Genomic DNA, 16,943 nt, shown 5'->3' on the forward strand with positions numbered 1-16,943 from the left:
AGGCCGTGGCTGCAGCGAGTGTGCCTGTGTCCCAGGGCCGCAGCTGCAGGGCATATGCCTCTGTCTCCCACAGGCACTGAGCAACAGTGTGTACAAGGGCGCGTCGCCCTACGGCTCCCTCAACAACATTGCCGATGGCCTCAGCTCCCTCACCGAGCACTTCTCAGACCTGACCCTCACCTCCGAGGCCCGCAAGCCCAGCAAGCGGCCCCCACCCAACTACCTGTGCCACCTGTGCTTCAACAAAGGACACTACATCAAGGACTGCCCCCAGGTAAGGCAGCCCTGGCCCAGGGGATGCTCTTGGGCCCCCCTACTGACCTGCGGACAGGCTCCTGTGGGTGGGGCAGGCAAAGCGGTGTCCCCAGGGCCCCTTCCACCAATGAGGGGCCCCGTGGCCCTCTGGCCTCTACCCTTTTGTCCCCACTGGGATTTCTGAGGCAAGGCTGGCTGCTGTGGTCAGGACAGAGGCCCATCTTCGGCCCACGCTGGTTGGTCAGCAATCAGGGTGGGGGATTTTTGGACCCAAACTGGGCCCCCAAAGGAGGTTCTGTGCCTTCAGGTCTCCACCAGTCGTTTTTGCTAGGTAGGGCCTGTTCTAAGGGGGCAGCCTCCTCACAGCTCCCTGGAGGATCCATCTCATCACATTCACGGGGAAGGAATGCAGGCTCTGGGCCAGGAATCCAGATGTGCACCCCCTCCCCCGGACCCTACCTCTGCCTCCTCAGCCTGTGAGGGAAGAAGGGAGGGACCCTGCCCTGCACTCTGTGCTCCCAGGATAGGCTGGGCGAAGGCTTCAGGCACTGCAGGGCGGAGCATCTCTTTCTAGGAGTGAGAAGGGGTGGGCAGATCCAGGCCCCCACCTGACCCGATGCTTCAGTGTGACAGAGTGGGCCTACCGCGCCAGGCCACCCACAGGATGGTCCCTGACCCTGATAGACATGGTTTAGGGATCCTGGGAAGAGAGGGTAGCAGTCATTTTAAATACAGCATGAGATTATCAGTGATTTTTTTTCCTATTAGTTTTTCCTATTTTCCAACTTTTGTTAATAATGTGGCATTACTTTTACTTTACATTTGTAATGGAAATGGAATCCTGGAAACTCTGGAAATGCATGTAGTGTTCCCCTCCAGATGTTGGAAACCGATGCGTGGTTGGGTGGGGCTGGGTCCCTGCAGGACCAGTGGGAGGCCAAGATGTGCTTGTCATTCATTACATTCCCCAACTCTGCTCAGAAACGGCCACACCACGCTTCAGGTCCTTGCCGCTTAGAGTATGGCCTTGGCAGACATGCATCAGTGCCTTCAGGGAGCTATTACAAATGCAGGCTCTCAGGCCCACCCAAAGCAGCATCTTAGCAAGGTCCCCAGGTGATCCGTGTGCCTCCATCACAGACTCCGCATACATAGTGGGAGCTGACCCACTGACGACTTTCCTGCAGACCCCACATCCCCAGTGGGTCCTGTCCTCCCCCTCAATATACATAGTAAGCAGGAGGCCATTGGCATGAGTGGGTCCCAGCAGAGAGTGAGCACCCTCAGTCCCCCTGGGGTTCTCTGGATAGAATGGGGGGCAAACAGGCGACTGAGGATCTGGTTGGTCCTTAGGCCATGCTCATGGCCTGTGCAGTCCATAGCCTGCTGCACTTTGTCCAGCTGAGCCCCAGCACAGTGGCCCCCAGCTCATGTGCACACAGCCATCCACAACAACCCTCCCACATTCCCTGCCTACAGCCTGGGAAATGGGCAGAGCCAGACTGAGCTCCGTTAAGGAGACAGGCACTGTACTGAGTGCTCTCCAAGCAGTATTTCATTTAATGAAACTACTCTATGTGTTAAGTGCTCTATTTGCCTCATTTTCCATGGTGAAACAGATGCTTCGAGGGAGGAAGGGACTCAGACAGGATTATTGAGCTATCAGTGGAAGAGCTGGGATTTTAATCCAGGCAGGCAGGTGACACTTCAGACATCAACAGGGGCTCTGGGGCCCCAAGGAGGTACGCTTACTCTGGGCTGGCAGCCTGGGAACGCCTCCAGGAGAAGGGCTTTGGAGAAGAGTGCCAGGGCCTCCCCCAGGGTGACCAATATCCAAAGGCAATGGATGTGAGTCAGAGGCCCGGGGATGGCAGAGGTTGTGTGTGTGTGTGTGTGTGTGTGTGTGTGTGTGTGTGTGTATGAGTATATGTACACATGCATGCACCATCCTCTCTCCTGACAGAGCCAGAGCTCTTCTAAGTGCTGGGGCAGAGGGTCCCTGGCACCTTCCAGCACAGCGCTAACATGGGATCTTCCTTCATAGAGATCATCATCTCATATCGGACTCTTAACTCTATGGCAGAAGGAGGAGTAGCGGCCTCATTGTACAGTCTTGGGGAGGTGGAGAGGGCAGAACGAGATCCCCAGTCTCGGAATCTCCATGTTCTTTGCCTCCTTGACCTCCATGTCACTCCAAGCTAAGACCCGCATGATCGGTGGGGCCTCAGTTTCTCACTGGAGCTGATTGAGGCCTTCTCCTGGCTCCATCCCAAACTTGATTCTATTCCACACTCCTGAAGGCCCAGGCACCTTCCTCCTCCCTTAATGAGCGGTGGGAGGACAGATAGAAGCTCGCAGCATCAGTTTTATCACCTGTCCCATGAGGCTAAGGAGAGCACCGACACCCAGGGTATTGTGAGGACACAGTGAAACTATGCATGGAAGGTGCTTAGCACAGTCCCTGGCACACAGGAAGTGCTTAGTAAATGTCGGCTATCATTTTCTTCTCCTTTGGGTCACTATGAAGAGTGCACCCACCTGGCAAGGCACTAGGTATTTGGGCAGGCTGAAACCTGATTGGATGCTGTCTACCCCTCACCTGGCCATGGCTCCAGGGGCAGGTGCTGGGCTGGATTCATCTCCGTGCTCCTCACCATCTGACCACGCCAGCTAAAGGAACCTCACACACAGCAGTGCTCAGTGCAAGGCTCCCTGAAGGGAGGAACGGGTTGACAGGGCTTTTGTAAACCTCAGAAGGAAACCTGTGTCACAGATGAAATAGTGTGTTAGAACCTAACTTCCATAATATTTAAAAGTAGAATGATTTTCTTGGGAACAGCTTTATGAGATATAATTCACTTACCATATAATTCCCATTTGAAGTGTACAATTCAGTGATTTTCGTATATGCCCAGAGTTGTGCAGCTGTCACCTCAATCAGAGAATATTGTCATCATCTCGGAAAGGAATTTCATATTCCTTAGGTATCGCCTCTTTTTTTTTTATTTTTTTGAGACAGAGTCTGGCTCTGTTGCCCAGGCTGGAGTGCAGTGGCATCATCTCAGCTTACTGCAACCTCCACCTCCTAGGCTCAAGTGATTCTCGTGCCTCAGCCTCCCAAGTAGCTGGGAATCCAGGCCCTGCCACCATGCCTGGCTAATTTTTCTATTTTTAGTGGAGACAGGGTTTCACCATGTTGGCCAGGCTGGTCTCAAACTCCTGGTCTCAAGTGATCCACCTGCCTCAGCTTCCCAAAGAGCTGGGATTACAGGCGTGAGCCCCCTCGCCTGGCCGAGGTATCACCTCTTGATCATCTATCCCCTCGCATCCATAACTACTCATCTATTTCTCTCTCTGTAACTCTGTCTATTCTGGACATTTCATGTAACTAGAATCATGTAATATGTGGTCTTCGATGACTGGCTTCTTTCACTTAGCATAATATTTTCATGGTTCATCCATGTTATAGTGTGTCCGGAAGTGTTCCTTCCTATTGTATTTTCTGGAAGAGTTTGTAAAGAATGAGCACTATTTCTTTTTCAGATGTTTGATAGAATTCACCTGTGATGCCATCTGAGCACAGCCTTCTTTTGTGGGTAGATTTTTGACGATTGCAGTGAGTTCTTTACTCATTATAGACCTATTCTGATTTTTTTAAATTTCTTTTTTGACTCGGTTGCTATAGTTTGCATCTTCCTTGGCATTTGTCTATTTTATCTCATTTGTCTAATTTATTGGCATACAGTTGTCCATAGTATTCCCTTATAATCCTTTTTATTTCTGTAAGGTCGTTAATAATGTTCTTTCTTTCATTTCCGGTTCTTAGAATTTGAGTCCTCTCTTTTTTCTTGTTCAATCTAGCTAAAGTTTTGTCAATTATTCTGGACTTTTCAAAGAACAAACTTTTGGTTTAGTTGATTTTCTCTATTTTTTTGTATTATTTATCTCAGTAACTTCCACTCTAATCTTTATTTTTAAATTATATTTAAAATACATATGACATAAAATTTACCATCTTAACCATTTTTAGCTTACGGTTCAGTGGCATTGAATATATTCACATTGTTGTATGACCATCACCACCTTCCAGCCACAGAACTCTTTTTATCTTGCAAAACTGAAATTTATCTCAAAATTTATCTTGCAGAACTGAAATACTGTGCCCATTACATAATAATTCTCCCTCCTTGCCCCCAGCAACCACCATTCTACTTTCTGTCTCTATGAATTTGACTACTCTAAGTACCTCATATAAGTGGGATCACATGGCGTTTGTCCTTTGATGACTGGCTTAGTTCACTTAGCATAATTTCCTCAAGTTTCATCCACATTGTAGCATGTATCCGTTTCATTCTTTTTTAAGATGGAGTAATACTCCATTGTTTGTATATACCACATTTTTAAATCAGTTCACCCATCAGTGGACAACTGGATTGCTTCCACCCTTTGGCTATTGTGAATATTGCTGCTGTGATCGAGGGTTTATGAGTATCTTTGCTTGCCTTCAATTCTCCACTCCAATATTTATTATTTCCTTCTGTCAGCTTGCTTTAGATTTAGTTTGCTCTTCTTTTTCTAGTTTCTTAAGGTGGAAAGTTAAGTTACTGATTTTATATCCTTCTTTTCTTTTCTTTTCCTTCCTTCCTTCCTTTCTTCCTTCCTTCCTTCCTTCCTTCCTTCCTTCCTTCCTTCCTTCCTTCCATCCTTCCTCTTTTTATGGAGACAGGATCCCACTCTGTCACCAAGACTGGAGTGCAGTGGTGTGATCATAACTCATTGCAGACTCAAACTCCTGGGCTCAAGTAATCCTCCCATCTCAACCTCTGAAAGAGCTGGGATTCCAGGCATGATCCATTGTGCCTGGCCCCTTTTTTTCTTAATGTAGATGATTATAGCTATGAATTTTCCTCTGAGCCCCATCCCATAAGTTTTGGTATATTGTGTCTTATTTTCATTTATCACAGGGCATTTTTTTTTAATTTCCCTTCTGATTTCCTCTTTGACTCACTGATTATTTAGGAGTGTGTTGTTTAATATCCACGTATTTGTGTGTTTCCCAAACATCTTTTAATGATTTCTAACCTTATTCCACTGTGGTCATAGAACATATTTTATATTATATTAACCCTCCTAAATTTATTGTGGATTGTTTCAGAACATAGCATTATGAGTTATTCTGGAGAATGTTTTGTGTGTACTTGAGAGAAATGTATTCTGCTGTTGTTTGGTGGAATGTTTTATAGATGTCTGTTAGGTCTAGTTGGTTCATAGTGATGTCTATGTCTTCTACTGCTTTGTTGATATTCTGCCTAATTCTTTTATTATTACTTTAAGTGGGGATATTTAAGTCTCCAGAAATTATTGTTTGTCTGTTTCTTTCTTCAATTCTGTCAGTTTTTGCTTCAAGCATTTGAGTGTTCTATTATTAGGTGCACCTTTGTTTATAGTTGTTGTATCTTCTTGATGGATTAATCATTTTATCCTTATAAAATGTCCTTTTTAATCTCCCGTTACTGTTTTTTTTTTTGTTTTAAAGTATATTTTGTCTGATATTAGTATACCTAGCTTTCTAATAGTTGCAGATTACATGACAGATATTTTCCCATCCTTTTATTTTCAATCTATTCATATGTTTGAATTTAAAGTGCATCTCCTGTAGTTAGCATATAGTTAATCTTGTTTTTTGTTGTCTAATCTGAAAATCCTTGCCTTTTGATTGGATTGTTTGATCCACTCACATTTAATGCTCTTTTTGACATAGATTTTGGTCTGTCATTTTACTGCCATTTTTTTTCTAAATTACTCATGTCTTTTTTAATTTCCCTATTCCTTCTAAAGAATAACCAAATAAATTGCTTTCTTTTGCATTAATTTTCTAACTAACATTTTAATTTCTTTAATGATTTTTTTTACTATGTTTTGTGAGTTATTTTCTTAGGGTTGCTCTAGGGATTATCTTATACCTGTGTCTTACCAGAATGCCTCAGATTTATAACTTGATTCCTGTGAGATATAGAAATGTTACTCCTATATAGCTCTATTCGCTCCTTGTTGTGGCTTTCAGCAGTTTTACTATACTGTGTCTGTGGATCTCTTTATGTTTATCCTGCTTAAAGTATGTTGAAGTGCTTGTATGTATTGTTTAAATTTTTTCATCAGATCTGGGAAGTTTTCAGCCATGATTTCTTCAAATATTCTTTCTGCTCATTTATCTCTTCTCCTTCTGTGAGATGATTTTTAAATGATCTAAATGCCTTAAAAACCTTTAATGGTCTAACTGGGAGTAAAATGTGCAGAACACTAGGCCAACCCTGCCTAGGTCCTGAAGCTGCCCATGGAGCCCCAGGGGTCTGAGGAGGGCAACAGTGAAAGCGAGCTTAAAGCATTCACTGCCATGGGAGCCAGGGGTTGGTCACTTATTAGTTGGTCCTTTCTCACCTTAAGAGTAGGACGAAGGTGTCCAGAGCTCAGCTCATCAGACTGATGGGGCCTCTCACATATCCCCACGACAGTGGGAGGGGGATTGGGCCCTGGCAGGAAGACTGGGAACCCCCGAAACAGAGGGAGAAGGTGCTAGAAGCCAATTCTGAATATCAGCAAAGGGCAGTCCTTCCTTGTGGAGTGAGGCTGTGCCTAGGCCGTGGTCCACCTCCAGCCAATGTCAGTACTGAACCAAAAAGGATTAGGACTCAAGAGTGTCTATCATTTGCTTCTTGAAAAAACAGCTGCTGTTGTCCCTATGCAGTGTACCAGTCATCTAGCCCGAAGGTAATAATAATATTATACACTATGCAATAGTAGTAGCCTCTAAGCACTGAGTTTACCACTGGGTTTAGCATGTTCTATGTATTAGCTCATTTAATGCTGTCAAAAATTATCTCAGTAGGTACTATAGTGATCCTCAGTTGCCAGATGATAAAACTGAGACTCAGAGAAGTTGAGTGACTTGCCCAACACCACACAGCTAGTGAATATCAAAGCTGGAATTGAAACTCAGGTGCTCCTGATTCCAGAGCGCACGCTTTTTCAGTATCGTCCTGCATCACCCTTGGCATCCAGACTTTGATCTCCACTATCATTCCCAGAAAAATCAGGGTTCTTTTAAAAGATAGATGACTGGAAGTAGAGAGGGACAAGGACAATGTAGGCAGAGGCCATCCTAGGCCTGGTCTGACCAAGTTGGTGTGCCTGGTAGTTTCAGCAACCTGCCTCAGGGTGTCTGCTGCCCCAGTTTAGTCAGGCAGATCAGGAGTGGGTTGGGATTACCAGCTCTGGTGGCAACAGAAAGCCCACTGACTGCAGGGAGGCATGGTTGATACGATATGTCCTGGGCCTGCCTGCAGGGTCGCCTGGTATCTCGTTTTGGCCTCTGCACACTAATGGGTCAGGACTGTGAGGGCCTGAGCAGCAATGTGTTGCTCTGAGCCAGCTGCACTTGCCTCTGGGGATCTGTGGTGGGGGTCTGGCGCAGTGCCACATTTGTGCCTAGGACACACAGTCTGTCCAGGACAGAGCAGGACTCAGGACATGTTCCCATCGCCCAACCATTCCTGAGAGCTTCTTGTGCACCAGGCCTGTGCTAGATAAGGCCCTTCCCCTGTCCTCAGTGGGACAGATAGAAAAAGTGTTGGCCACTCTGGGGGAGCAGGGCTGGGGTGAGTTTTGCTGTGCAGGCCCGGCTCAGCCTGGAGCTTCGTGGGAGGCCTCAGAGAGGAGGAGCTTGGATTTGGAGTGGGGAAGGCTTTCAAGCGAGCGTGTAAATAACAGGAATATGCTTTCCGGGCACTGTGAGCCCTGGGCCACAGCAGGCGCTCCTGGGGGAGGAGTGGGGGTGTGGCTGGAACAGGTGATGAAGGGCTTGTGTGCCAGGCTGCACAAACTTGGACTTTATCTGGAGGCCAGGGAGAAGGGTTTTAGGTGACATGCTCAGATTGGCATTTTGAAAGATCCTGCTAGTGGCAGGTTGGAGGCTGGGCTGAAGGAGACAAGAATGCTAAGGAAGCCAGGCCCTGAGCATGGATAGGGCTGCTAAGACTGGACACAAGACAGTGGTGAGCAGAGGCTGAAGGGAAGGGAATGGATTCTGGAATGGAAAAGAACCATCTATGGGCTGTGGTGCCCAGTGAGAGGGAGAGGGAGCAGGCAGCAAGGAGGGCTACCAGATCTTTAGGGTGGCTGCCTGGGCAAATGAGCTGCCAACTGGGATACAAGTACATGTGCATGAACAGGTAGGCTCACCTTCATTTACCCATTCTGTGGTTATTTATTGAATATCTACTGTGTGTCAGACGCATAGTAAGCACTAGAGGACACCACAATGAGCAAAACAGGAAAGGCTCCCTCTGTCCAGGAGCTTGTGTTTCGGCTGGTGAAGTCAGGCAGTAAGTACACATCAGTGGGAACACAGGGAACTGTCAGATCCGGTGAAGAACACAGAAGGGTGCTTTTAGAGCGTGCGCCGGGCTGCCTTCTCCAGGAGTAGCAGGACTTAGTAGTTAGTAGCATGCATGCCTAGGCCCATGATACTTTTAGGGTCCACAAATATGCTTCTTTTTCTTTTTCTTTTTCTTTTCTTTTTTTTTTTTTTTTGAGACAGAGTCTCGCTCTGTCGCCCAGGCTGGAGTGCAATGGTGCGATCTCAGCTCACTGCAACCTCCACTTTTTGGGTTCAAGCTATTCTCCTGCCTCAGCCTCCCGAGTAGCTGGGATTACAGGTGCCTGCCACCATGCCCAGCTGATTTTTTTATTTTTAGTAGAGACGGGGTTTCACCATGTTGGCCAGGCTGATTTCAAACTCCTAACCTCAAGTCATCCGCCTGCCTTGGCCTCCCAAAATGCTGGAATTACAGGCGTGAGCAACTGCACCCAGCCACAGATATGTTTCTATTTGTATTTATTTTATAACCAGAAGAGAAAATTAGTATAATAATGAATATATAATTATGAACTCAGCCTGGAGATTTGTGTTTACACCAATGCAGTCAGAAAATATATGTGTGTGTGTGTGTGTGTGTGTGTGTATATATATGTTTTTGTTTTTGTTTTTTTAGATGGAGTCTCACTCTGTCACCCAGGCTGGAGTCCAGTGGTGCCATTTCAGCTCACTGCAACCTCCGCCTCCCAGGTTCAAGCGATTCTCCTCCCTCAGCCTCCCGACTAGCTGGGATTACAGGCACCTGCCAGTACACTTGGCTAATTTTTGAATTTTTAGTAGAGACAGGGTTTCACCATGTTGGCCAGGCTGGTCTCAAACTCCTGACCTCAAGTGATCTGCCTGCCTCGGCCTCCCAAAGTGCTGAGATTACAGTCATGAGCCTCCATGCCCAGCCAGAAAATAAAATTTTTAATAAGGTTTTGTGCAAAAATGGGCCACAAAGGCAAAAGTGCCCAGGGTCCACAGAAGTCATAATGAAGCCCTGAAGGGTGTCTGGGGCAGCTTTCAATTGGGTGGCCACTGTGGGTCTCTCCTATGATAGGACATGAAAATTCCACATACTGCCACTCCACTAAAGCTCAGGCACGGTGAGGTCCACATGCCCACAGTAAAGATCCTGATGTTGACATGGGTGATATCTTGTTGAGGTCAAAGGATACAGCCTTGAATTTTTAACCCAAAGACCAGAGTTCAAATTCCAAGTCTGCCATTTAGCTGCTGTGCAACCTTGGGCAAGCTGCTCACCTCTCTGGCCACCTTTCCTCGTCTGTGATTTGAGGTTGGTGCCTTGATGATGTACTCAGTACCACTGTAGAAACAGAGGCTGGGGTGGTGGTGGGGTTGTGCACCTTTTCCTAAGCTCTCTCTTTGCCCTTCACGGCTGTCAGGCCCAGGCACGCCCAGCCTGGCAGCCACCCTTCAGGCACTGACCTGGGAACAGAAGCTTTCTAGAACCCATTTCCATCACTTCTGAGACGTTGTTAGCGGTACTCATTACTCCTTTGAGGGAGGACTGAGGGGTGTTGTCACCTGTGCCTCTTGTGTCCAGCTAAGAACCGGTGCCATGAGAGGTCTGGGAGGGCCCGAGCCCAGGGGAACTGCCATTCCTGAGTCAGCATGCCCAGGGCTGCTAATGAAATCCAGATGTCAGACAGAAAACAATCATCGCCCCCACCCATCTGGCAGCTCGGGTTTCTTGGAGATTGCAAAAGAAGAAGAAAAATAGAGCCGAGAGAGAATGGAATCCTAGAACAGCTGAGATCTTAGAGACGGGATGTAAATAGTTTCAGGGTCTTGCTGGGGTAAAGAATAGGAGACAAGGGAAAGAAGGGGCTGACCCAGTCCCCCTTCTGCCTCATCCACGTCTCTGCAGCCCTCGGACCCCAGCCCCTGCACTCCTCCCCAGGCCAGAGCAGGCTGGTCTTTGAGGGGAGTAGGCTGTGGGAGGCAGCAGGCAGGGCCAAGGGCCCCAGCCCATGTCTGACCCTTGCCTACGGTTTCCAACCCCTCATTCCAGCCCTGACCTCACTGCAGGTCTGGGTGTCCTCTGGGGCCAGAGCGGCTAGAGCCCAGGGAGGGGACAGGCCAAAAAAGACTGACGCTAGGCAGAATTGTGGGCTGACTAGAAGCTTCTCAGAACCCCAGAGCTGAGTGGCATAGGGATAGAGGATGAGGGGTACGGTGGGCCGGCTGGAGAACCTAGCCTCTTTTTCCCACCAGGGCAGCCTCACACATATCCACCTCACATGTTAGAGAGCATGCAAAGGAAAGGCTCTCAGGTTTATAAAGTTTAATACCATTGATTAGTTCAGACCCATCAACCTCCTGGTGGGGAAACTGAGGTTTTCTCACAACACTGGGGCTAAGGACTGCCTGTCATAAAAAAATCTATAGAAGGTCGGGTGTGGTGGCTCATGTCTGTAATCCCAGCACTTTGGGAGGCTGAGGTGGGCAGATCGCCTGAGGTCAGGAGTTTTGAGACCAGCCTGGCCAACATGGTGAAACTTCATCTCTACTAAAAATACAAAAAAATTAGCCAGGTATGGTGGCACACACCTATAATCCCAGTTACTCGGGAGGTGGAGGTTGCAGTGAGCCGAGATCGCACCACTGCACTCCAGCCTGGGCAACAAGAGTGAAACTCTGTCTCTCAAATAAATGGATAAATAAATATTAAAAATGCATACAGGGAGGGAGAAAGAGAGGGAGGGGCAGAAAGATAACACCACAGACAAAAAGCCCTTTGAATGTTAGACAGTGGAATTAGCAAAGGAAGTGTTATACTGCCACCCGCTACTCATTAGCAAATATCCAGAAGGAAGGAAGGGAGGGAGGGAGGAAGGAAGGAAAGAAGGGAGGGAGGGAGTAAGGAAGGCAGGAAAGAAGGGAGGGAGGGAGGAAAGAAGGAAGGAAAGGAGGGAGGGAGGGAGGGAGGGAGGGAGGGAGGAAAGAAAGAAGGAAGGAAGGAAAGAAGGAAGGAAGGAAAGAAGGAAGGAAGGAAGGAAGGAAGGAAGGAAGGAAGGAAGGAAGGAAGGAAGGAAGGAAGGAAAGGAAGGAAGGAAGGAGGAAAGGAAGGAAGGAGGGAAGGAAGGAAGGAAGGAAAGGAAGGAAGGAAGGAAGGAGGAAAGGAAGGAAGGAGGGAAGGAAGGAAGGAAGGAAGGAAGGAAGGAAGGAAGGAAGGAAGGAGGGAAGGAAGGAAGGGGGAAGGGAGGGGGAGAAGAGGGAGGTCAGACAGCATCATTCTGTGTTCCCACGAGGAAGGACTGGGCCCAGGGCAGGTGGCATAGCAGGGGATGGGTGCTGCAGGTAGCATTGCTGGGGGTTCTTCTAGAGCCTGGGCTGGCTGGCCGAGGGGCCTCAGCTGAGGTTCTTCCAGCACTTGGCACAGAACCTGGAATGTCGTGAGCACTCAGAAAATGTCAGCTGGGATGGGTGTTACTGGGGGTGCCGTGCCTGCCGTTTGGCAGGTGGTGGCTTTGGCATAGATGCTGATGTTAGGGTAGTGCCCCAAACCCAGCGTCTGGGCCTCGAGGCTCTCCTCCCTCCCCTGCCAAAGCCCTCTCCTTTCAATGAGGTGCCTTCGAGCACAGCCCTGAAGCCAACCTGCCTGCGTTCCACCCCGGCGCCACCTTGTAGCAGCAGTGCTATGTGCCTTTGGGAAAAATTCATTCAGTCTTTCTAGGCCTCTGTTTCTTCCTCTGTAAAATGAAGATATTAAAACATCCTACTTCATGGGATGCTGTGAGCCTGAGTTATTTTATCTGAAGTGTTTATAAGAGTGCCTGGCACCTTGCTCGCACTGCAAGTAGTAACTCTTGGGACTCTGTTAATTACTGTCATTTTAAAAATTATTATTATTATTATCATTATTATTTTGAGACAGAGTCTCTCTCTGTTGCCCAGGCTGGAGTGCAGTGGCATGATCTCAGCTCACTGCAGCCTCTGCCTCCTGGAGCTGCAAGCGATTCTCCTGCCTCCTGAGTAGCTAGGACTACAGACGTGAACCACCACGCTTGGCTAATTTTTGTATTTTTAGTAGAGACAGGGTTTCTCCATGTTGGCCAGACTGGTCTCAAACTCCTGGCCTCATGTGATCTGCTCACCTCGACCTCCCAAAGTGTTGGGATTACAGGTGTGAGCCACCGTGCCCAGCCTACTGTCATTATTATTATGCCTCAACTCTGCTGTTTCAAACTGGCTTAAGAAGTCCCAGGGGTCTAAGAGACTGCTTCAGCACTTTGGGGATCCACAGAGGTGGCTGGAGCCCTCCCTTCCCACCCTCATCCCCTAAGAGAGGGGCTGCCTCTGGAAGGGGCTGCAGAGAGGCCAGGAGACAAGGCTGTGCTTTCTCGGGGGTCTTGGGGAGGGGAAAGGGGAAGGCCCAGATGACTTTGAATCCCTCAGGTTGGCTTCGGGGACTGAGTCCTGGAGACTCTGCTGTGCCCAGGATGGGTGCTGTGGGAGGAGGGGTGATGCACAGATGGAAGGTGCCCAATGCCACCTGTGGGCTGTCAGTTCCCCTATGGCCCAGGGAAGAGGAATCTCCCTAAGTGCTCGCCCTGGCACAGACAAATAGGAGCAGCTACTGGGGGTGGAGCAGGGGTGGGAAATTGGATGGGTGGGGCATGGAGTGTGAGGGCTCACGGGAAGCCACTTTTACATCCTTCCTGCTGCCTCTTGCCTGGCAGGAAATAGCCTAGGAGGGCCAGTTTCACATCCTCAGCTGCCAGTTCTGCTTTTAGAAGAATCACAGATGATGATTAGGAGTCCCCAGAAATCTCGATGTATCAGTGGCCTTACCTTCCCAGCCCTCTGCTTCTGAGCCTTAGGGACAGAGATGTTGGCAGAGCCTGGGAGCTAGGACCAGTCCTGGTCTTGAACTACCTGCAGGGCCTTGTGAATGGAATGCTGGAGCACAGCAAGTGCATCCTTAAGCTGAATAGCTCCAAGTGTCACCTCCTTCAGGAAGCCCTCTCTGATTTCTCATTTCCTCCAAGCTCAGAGGGACTGGCCTCCTCTGAATGCCGGAAAGACTCACTCACTCACTCACTCATTTATTCCTCACCTGCCAAGGGCCTCCAGTGTGCCAGGCCCTTGGTCTGCCCCTCTCACATGGCTTACTTTTGTCTTGGAGTAACTGAAGTGCCCTTTGCTGTGAAGACTCCGGGAAAGGTTCTGGCTGGGACATCCCTTGGTCCCTCAACCTCAGTAAGAATAGGAGAGCCCCAGGCAGTGCAGTCTCACTGAGCTAGACTCAGAATTCACTTTTGCTGTTTCCCAGCTGTGTGTCCTTCGCTGTGTTGCCCAACTTCTCCCAGGCATCTGTAAAATGGGTTCACCATCCTTGCAGAGTGTGTGTGTGGAAAGCGTCTGATGCAGGGCTTGGCATCCCACAAGCACTCAGTAAGTAAGTGGCAGCCCTCGCTGTTGGTATCACTTGTTAGGCCATGGGGCTTCCTGGGCCAGATCTGCCCTCATTTGTAAAGTGAGGCTCAGGTACCTGATGGGAGGGTTGGTGTGAGGGAGATGAGAAGCAGCCCGGATGCCTGGGAAGCAACATGCATCGGAGCCCCTCTCCTTCTCCCCGACCCACCCCTGCAGCTGCTTAATTACATGCACGCACGCACAGGCACACATGTGCACACATGCAAGCGTGCGTGGATACACACCCTCCTTGGGCTCTCCAGCCTCAAGGCCTTGCTCACACTGTCCCTGAGCCTGCAATGTCTTTCCTGCATCTCTTCCCTCCTATCACCCTTTAAGAGCCCAGCTTGAGCCCACCTCTCTCAGGGAGTCTTCCCCAACCATCCAGGGCCTCAGGGCTCTCCTCTCTGAACCCCAACTTGTCAGGACAGCACTTCTACCCCAGAACCTGGTTTTAAGGCCCTCAAGACTAAGAAATCTCAACCAGATTTCTCACCTTTTCCCCATCCCCATCTGGCCCCTAGGGGACAGAGAATACCCCTCTTTGGGTGGGCTTCACTCTGCCCTGCCCTAGTCCTGGAAGGTAGCCCAGGCTGGGCCTTTTGACCTCTGCTCAGCCTTCTCATCCCCACTCCACCTGTGCTATGGCCTCAGCCAGTGCCTCTCTCATATCCCCCAGGTTCAGCCCAAATGCATCCTCTTCCATGGTGCAGCTCCTGTGCCCTTCTGTGCCCCCTGGACTGGCTCCTACCCATGTGCTCCCGCCCTGCCTTGCTGAGCCGTGCCTAGCCCAGGGCTGATCCTGGCACAAGCCTGTCTCCTACTTCCTAAGGCCACTGCCCAGGCGGGGTCTGTGTCTGCCTGGCTGGCAGAGGGAGCATGGCCTTGGGGTCAGAAGGCCCGAGCTCTCACCCCAGGGCTATCTCTCAGTAGCTGTTCAACATTGGCCAAGTCAACCTTACCCTTGGGCCCCCACACCCCCATGCATGAAGTGGCATCAGCAATGAAGCCTGTCTCTCAGGGCTTCTGTGAGATCCAGAGATGATCAGACAGGTGAACGCGCTTTGAGAACTGTGAAGTTATACCATTTGCTCCACTGCCCCGCGAGCAGCCACATTTGCTGAGATGATCAGAGTTGTGCGAGTTAGGGTGTTTAGGCCTTGATGGCTGCTGTGGGCCGACCCCTGCCTCAGCTGCCATAGGATCTTGGAGGCATATTTGTGAGGGCATCATTTTCCCTTTCCACCATGTCTGGGGTGGCTGCCCAGGGTGGAGGCTGTGTTGGGTGCCTCCTGCACCCAGTGGCTTTGTGTGGAGTGGGAGGTGGCCCGGCTGGGGCAAGGCGGCCAGGTCCCAGCCTGGGGTTAGAGGACTTGGCACCACTGACCTGGCCTGACTTGGAGACCTGGATCCTCAACATACAGTGCCCCCTCCCTCCCATTCCAAGGCTCAGGGCTCAGAGAAATGGGGCAGCAGGTGCAGGGAAGAAATGTGCATGGAATAGGGATGAGGAGCCCAGGGACATCAGACCTCCCTCGTGCCTCGCTCATGGAGCACCTTCATCTCATTTGCTGGCTGGGTTCTCACACTCACCTGGATGTCATTTGTGGCCCACGTGCCCGCTCTTCTCTTTCTTCTCTCTCTCTCTCATCCTTTCTTCCTCTTTTCTTTTGCAGCAGATTACGTAACTTACCCCTGGTGCCACAGCTGGTTAGGATTAGGCCAAGTCAGTCTGATCTTAGGCCCTGCCTTTCCCACTGGTCCTTCTGCCCAAAAGAATGGATGGGGGTCTGTCCTCTAGGACACGCTGTAGACCTGCTGAGCTCTGGCCCTGGCAGAAATCAGGCTGGGGGAGGCACTGTGAACCCAGGCCTTCCTCCCTGCCTGGCTTCCTCCAAGTTCTCTGGCTGTGTGGGAGCCACGGGTCTCTCCCTGACAGGTTGGGGTGATGGTGAGGTGGAGGGGTATCCCCAAGGCAGTAGGCATGATGACAAGAGGTAAAACCCAACAGAGGCCCATCCTCCTCTGCTCCTTCCTGGGGACTGTGAAACTCAAACAGAGCCATGTGTCCCTCCCTCCCGCAGGCCCTCTGAGCCTTCCCCATGCATCAGTCCTGCCTCTGTGTTCCCAAAACACCCTGCACAATCAGCTTAGTATTTTGTATTCTCTTTTGACTGTGATCCCAGAGAGGGGGAAGGCTGGCAGAAAATCACTTAGCGCAGCACCTGGCAGGCACATAGTGAGTGCTCAGCAAGCATGAGCCATTGCGTTGCTGTGGTTTCAGTGCTCTATCCACAGTGTCTGCCGTGGTGCCCACTCTGAACAGGGCCCTGGTCGTAAGGGAAACATATTAACAGCACAGCAGCTACACGCACAGGGAGTGCTCGCTGTGTTCTGGGGACTGCTTTGAGCACTTTTCACCCGTTGACTCCTCTAATCTTCTCATGGCCCTTGTGCTGGACACTCTTCTTATCCCCATTGCACAGAGGAGGAAACTGAGGCACAGAGAGTGACTTGCCCAGGGTCACACAGCTTGGACGTGTTCCCCAGCAGTCTTGCTTCAGAGGCTGTGCTGTCATAAATATGTGCAGAAGAAAGGAAGAAATGAACAAGACTCAGGATGTGGAGGAGGAAAGAAAGGCAGGAAGCTAATGTTGACTGAGCATCCTCCACGTACCAGCGAGGGCGCACATCACTGATGTCTTCAGAGACGCCAAGGGATTCGCCCAGGGTCACAGAGGAGCCAAGGGTATGGCTAGGATTTGAGCCTTGGGTGATTTCTAATCCCCTCCTCCCCACCCTATCCCAGCAGCTCAGGCCACAGGGAGCA

The 16,943-nt window shown here is 49.9% G+C and overlaps 1 protein-coding gene across 1 annotated transcript in view; it reads left to right on the top strand.

Annotated features, from left to right (window-relative positions):
- The window catches only part of ZCCHC24 (zinc finger CCHC-type containing 24), a 63,012-nt gene that overhangs the window by 12,922 nt on the left and 33,147 nt on the right, over positions 1–16,943 (top strand). The window contains exon 2 of the mRNA XM_007962818.3: positions 74–274. Within this exon, the coding sequence (XP_007961009.1) occupies positions 74–274 (201 nt within the window). The remainder of the gene's footprint in view (positions 1–73; positions 275–16,943) is intronic.

The sequence above is a fragment of the Chlorocebus sabaeus genome, chromosome 9 (genome assembly GCF_047675955.1).
Source record: "Chlorocebus sabaeus isolate Y175 chromosome 9, mChlSab1.0.hap1, whole genome shotgun sequence".
Lineage (NCBI taxonomy): Eukaryota > Metazoa > Chordata > Mammalia > Primates > Cercopithecidae > Chlorocebus > Chlorocebus sabaeus.